Source organism: Chinchilla lanigera, unplaced genomic scaffold (genome assembly GCF_000276665.1).
Source record: "Chinchilla lanigera isolate Chin_1 unplaced genomic scaffold, ChiLan1.0 scaffold00068, whole genome shotgun sequence".
NCBI classification, from domain to species: domain Eukaryota; kingdom Metazoa; phylum Chordata; class Mammalia; order Rodentia; family Chinchillidae; genus Chinchilla; species Chinchilla lanigera.
In genome coordinates this window covers 9828518-9839637 of record NW_004955469.1, presented here as the reverse complement: position 1 = coordinate 9839637, position 11120 = coordinate 9828518, and the positions used below count along the sequence as shown (strand labels likewise).

Genomic DNA, 11120 nt, shown 5'->3' with positions numbered 1-11120 from the left:
CCAAAAAAAAAAAAAAAAAGCAAATGCTGGTGAGGACACAGAGGAAAATGAATTCATACACTGATGGTGGGAATGTAAATTAGTACAGCCACTATGGAAAACAGTATGGAGATTCCACAAAAAACTAAAAATAGTACTACCATATGATTCTGCAACCTAAAGAAAATACTCTTGGGTATATATCCAAAGGAAATGAAGTCAGCACACAAAAGATACCTGTATGCTTATGTTTATTGCAATACTATTCCTAAAAGCTACTATATGAAATCAGCCTATGTGCTCATCATAGATGAGTGAATAAAGAAAACATGCTACATTATACAATGAAGTATTATTCAAACATAAAAAGGAATGAAATCCTATCATTTGCAGGAAAACAGATCGAACTGTAGAATCTCATATTAGGCAAAATAAGCCAAACACAGAAAGACAGGTATCCCATGTTCTCTCCCATCTGTAGAAACAAACAAACAAACAAAAGTCATCCAGAAAGTAAAAGAATTACTACTAGAGAGTCAGAAGGGTGCATGAGGGCAGGAAATCAGGAGAAAGGGTAGAAGAAGGATGGATGGATATGATCAATGCATACTGTATGCATGTACAGAAATACCACAGCAAATCTCATGAACATGTACAACTAGTACCTGTTAATTTTTAAAAATAAAATAAGACATCAGCTTAAAAATGCTCAGCAATGCTCTGAACTAAGGTTTTTCACATGCTTTTCTGCAGAGCAACTCTGTTAATGCAGATTAAGGCATTTTTGTTTTCTACAACTAAAAACAGTAAATTCCATAACTACTTGGTATAGTTTAAATGTTGAAAGTCCTTCAAAAGACCATGTATTAAAATGAACCTCTTCTCTTCTAAGTTCTTTCAATTATTTCATTATAATTATGAAAAGGTGACTGCCATAATACGGAATGTCATTAAATGCAATCTCAAATATTTCTTAGGCAGAACTAGCCCAGACAGGGCCAGGGCCAGGACCAGTGAGTTTATTTCAAGTTTTTCATTAGTTCCACTATTTGTACTTAAGACATTCAACTAAACATTGAAGAATTTGGGAACATGCAAAAGGAAATCTGCAGAAAAGAAGCAACATGATTTTAACTGGTCTCTCAGAACACTAATAAGAGAAGGATATTCAGGTTTATATCATCTAACATAAAGCAGTCCCCAGTCTACTGGCCACCAGTCCCATCAGGTCTTTAACATCTTGCAAGCAATGTTGTGATGATAAGCTCAAGAAGAAAAATGTATTTCTGTTTCCTAACTATTCAAGCCAGTAAACATCCCTGGTTCACAAGTTTCTTTTTTTAAATAACAGCTTTACCTTACAAGATAGAATTCACATACAATAAAACGTACCCTTAAGGGTACAATTCAGTTGTATTAGTGTATTCAGAGAGCTGCGCTACCATCACCACTATGTAATTTTAGAACATTTTTGTCATGCTCAAAAAGAAGCCCCATATCCATTAGCAGGTACTTCCTAATCCCCTCAGCCACTGGCAACCCGTGATTTACTTTCAAGATCCATGGACTGGCCTATTCTGGATATTTCATATAAATGGAATCATACAATACAAGACATGATGTTTTGTGGCTTTCATGTGGCACAATGTTTTTGAGGTTCATCCCTGCTGCAGTATGAATAAGTACTTCATTCCTTTTTATGGCTGAATTTATAGTCTATTTTTGGATATACAACACTTGTTTATCCACTCATCAGTTGATGGACTTCTGAGCTGTTTTCATAGGATTTGGGGCCTGTAAAAGCCTTAGTCATCTAACTCAGTTGCTCCTTAATAAAGGAACTGAGATCCAGTGAGAAAATTCTAGCCACTTTTGGCTATAAATAAGTAGGAGTCTCACTCCCCACCTAAGGTGCCTTTGTTTCTCCAAGCTCACGCTCTCCTAGAAAAGGAGAAAATCCATAATGGGTGTGACTCAAACAGTAAAATACAAGATATGCTGGGGTGAAAAGGAAAAGAAGGTAGACAGAATTAGGTGTATTCTCATTAAGCTAAGAGAATACAAGGCCAACAGTTTAAAGCTTCAAAAATATATTCAAAAAACACGTCAGAGCACAAAGAAAAAATAAAAATTTAAAAAGGAAAATAAGAAAAGGTATGAAGTTGAAATGCCCTAAGACCATTTGACAATCTCTTTATCTTCAGACCTAGAAGAAACGTTAACTGATTTCATGGTCCCAGAAAGACAAAACCAAAGTCAAAGCAACAAATGACAAGAAATGAACACAGCAAACAAAGTCTATCAATCTACTTTCTGCAGTAAGGGCCACTGGAAAATACTCTCTTGAGATCTAACCCTGTTGACTTCAATTAGATATAAAGTTTATTTAAAGAATGCTCTAGAGGCACCAATCTATATCTAGCCTATCTATAGCCAGGAAATTCAGACTGAATGAATCCTAAGCATGATCTGTTATTTACAACCCCTACTTCCTACCACCATTTACGAGCTGGAAAGCCTGTCTCAGTATCTGACCTGTTACTTGAGTACCTGGCACAAAATTTTAAACCAGTAAAAAAATTCAAAGGTCAATTGTCAACCCTTCACTGTTCTAAGGATAGTTTTTAAAGCCCCTAACATGTATAGTTAACTTTTATATTCAAAGCAAAAAAAAAATTTAATTACCTTCTATCAACTCCACCAGAGTTCTTTCTACCACATTCTTTTTTTATTCTATTTTATTAGTGCATGTTGGCAGTTAATGCAGTTCACAATCATCTTGGGGAGCGGGTACAAGTACATACCATAGCTTATTTCTTTTTTAATTCCCTTTCCTTTCCCTCCCCATCCCTCATCGTCCAATTCCCCTATCCCATTTTTTCATTCTTGTTGATATTATTAATCTTAGTTCACGCTGTACCACATTCTTTTCCCTCAACAAATGGGCATGATGGCTCATGCCTATAATCCCAGCACTGAGAGACAAAGGCAGGAGGATCACAAATTCAAGCCCAACATGGGCAACTTGCGACTTAGTTGAGACTCTATCTCAAAATAAAAGAACTAAAAAGAACAGTTATGTAGCTCAGTATGACTCCCCACTACCATAAAAAATAAAAAGGATCAACGTATGCCTGCCACTAGCAAATGGATACTTATATACTTAGGTCCATTTACAAAAAGTAAATGGATATAAGTACTTGATTAATAAAATTGAAGACAATGCCAGATCTTTTAAAAAGCACCCTACTATTCCAAAGAAGTATATTAGTCTTGTTTATCTTACAGCTGAAGAACAGAAATCTATATCCTTATATCCAAGTGTTTGTTCTGCTTAGTCAAAAGATAGAAAGATTTGTGAAGGGAAAAAAGTCCAACAAGGAAAACTAAAAAGAATATCAAGAGTGCAATACTTCCAGTAAGAAAACATCACGGGGATATGTCAAAAAGTCACAAAAGCCACTTAATAGAGCCCCAATGGCAGAAGCTAGAACAATTAAGCAACAACAACAAAAAAATGACAATGGCACAGCTGCTCTTTGACTTAGGATGGGGTTACATTGCCATAAACCCCTCAGAAATTGAAAATATAATAGACTGAAAATCCCTTGGATACATCAGAGCTTAAAAACACAGTACACTGACTGTAGTGCATCAGTGGTTTCCCTTTGTGAATGGCGGCTGCCCGCAGAGAGGATTGGGCCACATGTCACTGGCCTGAGAAAACGTCAAAGTTCAAAATTCAAGTACAGTTTCTACTGAGTATACATGACTTTCACACATTATAAAGTCAAAAACTCAAAAGCTGAACCATCAGAAGCCAGGGACTGTCTATTCTTGATTTATAATCCATAGACTAAAAATGCATACTGACATAAACCAATGATAGAGAATTTATTGACTGAGTAAATAATTGAGGGAAAAAAGACTGTGCTTTCTTGTAATGGGATTCAAATTAATAAATGTGTAAGAAATGAAGGACATAGAAAAATCACTCTAAGACAAGCCCCAGAGTAGTAACAAGTGCAGACAAGAACTCTCAGTGGATGTTAAAATTAATGGACAAAAGTATATTGAGAAAAGGGACAAAAGCATAGTCCTCAGGCATTATTCCACAAGGTACTAATCACAAAGGACAAATGAGATAACTTTACTATAGGAAAATACCTGGCTGATACAATCTTAATCAAGTGATCAAAGTTAACATACCAGTAAAAAGGCATAGAAACATCATGTGTGCCCTCATTTGATGCCCTGGGATCTAAAGTATTCATGGGAGGAAAATGCATTTCTCACCTGAAGGAAAGGAAAATATCAAAAAAACCCACACAGAGGGACATTTTACATCTTTAACACTGTCAAAGTCACTAACAACAAAGAAGGACTAAGGAACTGTCACAGATTAGGCAGACTAAAGAGACTTGACAATTAGATGTAATTTATATTCTGAACTGGATTCTGGACCCAAAAGAAGGACTTGAAAGGGAAAACCAGCAATACTCAAATAGGACCTGTAGAATAATTAATAATATTGAAAGAATGCTGATTTACTATTGTACTTTTCTAACTTTTTGTAAATCCAATTTTATTTCAAAATAAGATGTTTTTTATGCATCATTTCTAGGTATGAGATCTTGATGTTTCAGCCTCATGATGAGGAATGACTCATTTTGGCTATTATAATTTTCATATTAAGAGAGATTATCAAGTGATGTCAGATGCAGAATATCAAACTGAATTCTTATCCTGTATTCTGGAGTGCAGTAAACAAGAAAGCAAGCCAATGAATGGAAAACACACTTGCTAAAACCCACATGGCACACTGTTCACAAAGAGATAAGCCAGAAACAGAATGAACATTCTGGCCATAAAGTAATAGCCTGCAACACAAAATAACATGAAATATAAAATGTCAAGAACTAAATAAACCAAATGTAACTGGACTGAGGATGTGGTTTAGAGGTACACCATTTATCTATGTACCACATATATAAATAATTTTTTAAACCAGTTCAATCACCATATGAGAAGATCATGACCTAAACAATTTCTGTGGGATACAATTTGTGTAAGTCTGGTATGAGAGATTTACTTAGATAAAGGTTGAATTGGTTCTGGTCCATGTATTGAATCAGTTCTTTTTTTTTTAATCAGTTCTTATACATACCCAGATTTCAAGTCCGTTATCCTCAAACAGTTTGTAGCATCCAGTCCCACTTTCCCATTCCGGACCACACTAGATATGAATGGGGAGAGTATGGGAGAAATTCGGTTCAAGGCCACTTCTGGGGACATTTCAACTTGACCACTAAAAGCAAAAGGAAAGAATAGTGATAAGAGTTTACCAAGGCCAGCCAGGGACAACTTAGGAAGTCCCTGTCTTAAAAGGAAAAAACAAAATAGTAATAAAAAATGAAATAAAATATTTATGGATTGAGAAGATATTTTCTCAAAAAAATTCATAGGGGAATAAAGATAGCAAAAACTGAGAAACAGATGTGGCAAAAATCTACATACCTTGAAAATACAGACATCCAAATATTAAACAACAGGATAACATAGATCTTTTAGTCTTTGAGTTTAAGGCACTAAGAAATCTTTATATTTAAAAATAGAAAGCAAAACCAGTAGGTCATACATAAATTACTTGGAAACTTATGGGGCTGGAGGAAGTATATGAATTCTTCTTAATAGATTTCTAAATGAAAGCCTCCACTTTCAGAGGTAAATAAGTCAATTCACATTACTATTTTCTTCCTCAAACTGAAAGGGCAATCCCACATCAAAAACACATTCATTTCTAGGCATTCACAATTACAAATAACTAATGTTCTAGTTCTAGTTTTCAGATGTTATACCACATGACAACTTACAAGTCTCTGCTAAAACAAATGTGGCAAACTAGTACTTGTTTTAATTAACCATTTCTGATAGTGATAAAGGGAAGGACTGCAGTGACAGTTCAAGAAATACTAATATTTCACAGTATATAGTGATGATACCCAGGAGTACCTTTGCAGGGGTAAATGCTTTATACTTTAGCTCTCAAATCATCCTTCATGAAAATATAAAACAAGCCCCTCTTCTGGGCCTTCAGCAGATGACTTCCCCCACCATTCTAATATGTCATCAGAAGGTAAGAATAAACATCTCGTGCACTGTACTATCAGTCATAAAAATCATGTGCATAGTGGCACATGCATGTAATCCCAGCATCCTGGGAGACTGAGGCAGCAGGATCTTAAATTCAAGCACAGCCTGGGGGACTGAGTGACTCAGCAAGACCTTGTCTCAAAATAAAAATAAAAATTAAAAAGGACTGGCAATTATGGCTTCCATTGTAGCTGCTCTTTACAACCTGGGTAAAGTGGCAGGTATTTTAATTCCCATTTTGCAAATGATATGGATAACTGTTAGTTTCTTTTTGAATAATATACTAATCCATATTATTGTTTCGAAGATGGCTTTTTTCCTACTTTTATTTCTACCCATTGCTGTCGTAGTTCCTGAAGGGATGCTTATCTAGATCATATGAAAACACTAATACTCATTACAGAAAAAAGCAAAAGGTCTTCCCATTATGAAATTATGTTTCTTCCCACAGTCACTACTATTATTTTAACTCTCAATTCTAAAAAACAAAAAAAGGAAACAGGGCCAACACATTCTCAATATCTTCTCACTATCAGCCCCATATTACTCACCCCTCTCTATAATGTCACTTTCAACAACTCAGTTCCCTGGTGAATTTTGTTCCCATTTTACCGTTTCAAAAAATACAAATTCAAACCCAGAACTCTCTTAAAAGCCCACTGTTTTCATCTTCCTCTCAAGTAAACATTAACACCGTCGGTGACTGAAGAGGAAAGCATCAAGGTGACTTTTTTAGCATACACCGTGCAAAATGTGAAGACAGACTAATGATTTTAAATGAATGATTGCTTTGCAACTAGAAATAAACTAGACTACGGCTGACCTACCGCTGAAGCTGGCCTGAATGATTCACTAACGGCCCCAGAAGGCAAACCATACTAAAGATGACAACAACCTATTCGAATTCAGCAACAGACATGATTTTGCAATGACACCGAAGGGAATGAATTTGTCTTTATTTTCAGAACAGCCATAATACTATTTTTTCTCAGTGCACGATCTCATCCAGCATTAAAATGTTCCAATCATAAAGAGATGTGACTTTTCTAACAAAGTGAGGAAAATACTGTATACTGACTCCAAAATCAGAAATTTTGCAACAGCCGGAGAGGATGACCCTTTGCTGCAGTGAACAGGGACATGGATGAGGAAGGTATCCAGTAATAACTTTTAGATATGGCAACCCTATAATAGATCCCAGATAGGCAGAAATTCTGGGTGGCTAGACTGTTTTGAATGCCAATTCTGCAATTTGTATTTCCTGATTTTTGACGTACTACAGAAGGAAAAGGCAAAAATGTAATTTTTACAAAGGTTTGCTGCCCAAAAAATAAGGTCAAATAAGGTGTTTCAGTGGGCTGCCTGGGGAAAACAAAGACGTCTGAAGCACTGTTCAGGCTCTTGCAATTAGGCTAGGATGACAAACACGGAAATGTGTGCCTGGTTGACGTCACGGAACGGAAAGGGGTGGCCTCCTGCTGCGTCACGTCAACGTCATACGGCGCACGAGGGAAGTTACACAGGGGACGCAATTTCTCCAAGGGGCAACATCAGGAAAAGCAAATCAGTTCAGACCCCAAGAATAATCACTCCTCCCCCGGGGAACATCTGAAAAGGGTCACGTTCCCTTCTCCTAAATTATATGATCCCCTTATCAAGCAAAAAAGAGGGATTAACCCTGCGGTTTAATTAGGGACCAGAGGGTAAGCCAGATGTGGAGAAAAAAGTCTCTGGCCTTGGGAGCGCGTTCTTGAGACTAGCGTGATGAGGGTGACCAGGGTATCTTTGAAATGGGGGCCTTCTCTAGAAAAAGAGGAGGCGAACCCGCTGGCCATTTTAAACCATGATTCTCTGAGCCACCTGTGCGATTCGGGATCCAACCTCCCCGCACCAGCCCCAGTCCAGGTACCTGGAACTTAGTCCGATCGGTAACCGGCGACTACGTGGGGTACAGGTTACCCGAGCGCGCCCCCGACCACCACACCGACCTGCGCGCGCACCGCGGGCCCAATGCGTGCGCGCTCCCGGGACGCCCCGTCCCGCCCCTCCGGGAGCCGTATGGCGTGCGCGCTCCCGCACTGCTCCTGGGCGGGCGCTTCGAAAGGCGTCTCCGCGGTGCCTGAAAGTTCCCGCTCAGCGCCTGGCTCGCTGGGGTAGAGAAACGCCGACTCTCGCGATATCGGCAGGACTGTGCAGAGTGAGACGTTGCAGGGAGGCAATTCGTGGAAAAACCGGGGAAGTTGGTGGACAAGATTATGTCGGGCATTCGGGTGGGCGACCTGCGTAGACGTGTGCAAGCCCCGTGTCGTCAGGGAGAGTAGGAGCGGCGTCTCTGGGTAGTGGGTCGGACAAAGGGCAAAGGTCAGCGTCCGGTTTGGTCGGCTTCACCTTGTAGCAATGGCAGCGTCTGGGGAACCCGGGAAGCAGCGTGAAGAGGAGGTGGCGGCGGTGGTGGTGGTGGGCTCCTGCATGACAGACCTGGTCAGGTTAGTCGGGGGCCAGTCGGTAGGGCCCGAGGCTCGCGGCGGAGGGACAGTGCCTGGGTGCTGCGATTTGGGGGACCGACTTTGTATCCGTGGATGGCCGCTGCCGGGGCCTCTAACCCACAGCCCTCCTCTGACATGGCAAAGGCAAAATTTGAATTTGTAAAGGTGAATGGCAAGTGAGAGGATATACAGTCGAGGGAAGGTTTTAATGAACTTGCGCCTATTCCTCCAGGACCAGTCAGTTGACTTTGACCACTTCATTTTGCCTACGCAAACAGTTATTGTGGGGACTCAATGTTTTCTCAACCATAACCTGTGCAAATTGGGCGTTGTTCATCTAAGCTAATTGTATAAAATAAAAAATTGAGCAGGAGGGCCAAACGACCGTCTCTTACCTTTCACCCCATTGATTGGCTTTCCTGCAGTATTTTATAGTTACAATTTATTTTCAGTACTATTGTAGCCATGAGTTACCTTATGGTAACCCCAGTGTAAGTAAAGAAAAATCCACAAGCACAATATTACACCCACTAAAAAACTGTGACCAAATAACGATAGAAAATATACCGTATGAGAATAGTTGAGATAGGTCAGTGAGAATAAAGGAGAGAACCTTGTGACTTGCCTTTTTTTTTGATGGAAATCTCTTTGTGAACATAAAAGTAACTTGTGTTCATTGTAGAAAGAAATCTCAGACTTTCAAAATAATCCTGCCATTCAGATTGTTTCACTTTAAAACATTACTGAACAGCTTTGGAGGTATAATGCTATTTTACATTATTTTTTTAAAGTTTAGGTATACTACAACAAGAACTCATCTATCCCTAAACTTACTTTTCCCAAAGGATAACAAAAATCTGGAAATAAAAAGGGTTTAGGACAATCAAAATAAGTCACTGAACCCACCTGTATCAAAATTCCAAACCAATACTTAAAAGATGAAATGTAAAACGGGAGAGAGATTGAAGGGACAGGCATTGACAAAAACTTGTGACAGAGTAGGAGAGCGTATAGCAACAACAACAACAAAATTTTTTTTTCACCAGTGGCCTTTGTTTTTCCACAAATATTTGAGCTGCTGCGTTGTCAGGTGTTGTGCTACAATGGGCACGCTTCCTTTAATGACAGAGCATAAGCTTTGATTTAGTTATATACATTTGGTAAAGAGGCCTATACATCTTTTCCAGAACAGGGGTCAGCAAACTTTCCTGTAAAGGACCACACAGTAAATACTTCAGGCTAAGTCATGTATAGTTTAGGTCATTATTTTAAACAGTCCTTTAAAAATTATGCTTATAAAAGCAGCTTGCAGGCCATAGTTGGCAGATCCCATCTAGAGCATCACCAACGTAAGAGCCCAGTATAATAACTGATGTTACTAGCAGTGACTTCCAAGAAAAGATACGGTGTTGTTTAATTTTATATAAAAACAGAGTATATGTATGAATATGCCAAAATGAAACTCACCAATCTATATGACCAGTGTGCACTAATAATTTTTTTTTTAAATATAGCATGTATTTTACTCTAGAAATAGTTCCGTCAAGAACAAAAACTTTAGGAGCCAGGGAAATAGCTTAGTGTTAGAGTGCGTGCTTAGAATAAAAAATTTCAGGATTAAAATTCAGAAACATTTTCTTGAGAGCAAACTAAGAGCTTCCATGAACCTTAACCATCAGATACTAAGAATAATGATAGTACTTTCCAATTCTTAGGGCTGGGAGTATAGTTCAGTGGGAGAGTGTGTGACAAGCATGCACAAGGCCCTAAGTTCAATACTCACTACCACAAATAAAAAAGATTACTCTTCAGAATTTAGGTTAGTTAGGAGAAGTGGTATCAAAGGTCCCTTTTCTGTCAGGATTTTAAAATCTTATTTCAGAAATAGATTTAGAGATTACTCATCTCAGCCTTTCTGTTTATAGTAAACTGAGACTCAGAAAAATAAGAAACGTACATTATAGATAACCTTTCTGATTTGTCATCCCTTGCCATTTTCTTTCCTTTACAAAATATCCAGATTCCTACGCTTTACATGAATCATCGGTAAAAATTTTATTCCCCCCACCCCATAGACTCTCTAGTAATTCCCTAGGCTGGAAAGATCTTTACAAAATACCTAAGTAAAGGATTTTTATTTAAAACGCTGCCATCTGTGACAGTCTTGGGTCCAACTTTGCTAGTTACAATACATGTCATGTTTGTGATATTTTCCTAGTACTGCTGAATCAAATTACCACAAATTTAATGGCGTAAACAGTACTAATTGATTACTTGAAGTTGTGGAAGTCAGAAGTCTGACATAGTTCTCACTGGACTAAAATCAATGTGTTGGTGAGGGTGGGCTCCTTTCTGAAGGCTGCAGGAGAGAATCTGTTTTCTTTCCTCATCCAGAGCTGCCCTCATTCCTCCACTGGCCATGGCCCCTTCATCTTCAAAGCCAGGATGATCAGTCAGGTCTTTCTCACATGGCATCGCTCTCTCTTCTGCCATTATAAGAAC

The 11120-nt window shown here is 38.5% G+C and overlaps 2 protein-coding genes across 7 annotated transcripts in view; one reads left to right on the top strand and one right to left on the bottom strand.

Annotated features, from left to right (window-relative positions):
* The window catches only part of Bre (brain and reproductive organ-expressed (TNFRSF1A modulator)), a 415144-nt gene extending 406994 nt beyond the window's left edge, over positions 1–8150 (bottom strand). For all 4 annotated transcript variants that reach the window (XR_263443.2, XM_005400518.2, XM_013522605.1 and 1 more), the window contains exons 1-2: positions 8042–8150; positions 5147–5287 (exon numbers count right to left, since the gene is read on the bottom strand). Coding sequence is in view for 3 of the 4 variants with exons in the window: in XM_005400518.2 (XP_005400575.1) it covers positions 5147–5274 (128 nt within the window). In the remaining variant the exon portion in view is untranslated. The remainder of the gene's footprint in view (positions 1–5146; positions 5288–8041) is intronic.
* Positions 8151–8240: 90 nt separating this feature from the next.
* The window catches only part of Rbks (ribokinase), a 96847-nt gene continuing 93967 nt past the window's right edge, over positions 8241–11120 (top strand). For 2 of the 3 annotated variants that reach the window (XR_001236972.1, XM_005400521.2), the window contains exon 1: positions 8511–8618. Coding sequence is in view for 1 of the 3 variants with exons in the window: in XM_005400521.2 (XP_005400578.1) it covers positions 8530–8618 (89 nt within the window). In the remaining 2 variants the exon portion in view is untranslated. Of the gene's footprint in view, positions 8330–8510; positions 8619–11120 lie in introns of those variants that run through there. The other variant, XM_013522606.1, reaches the window with a different exon arrangement.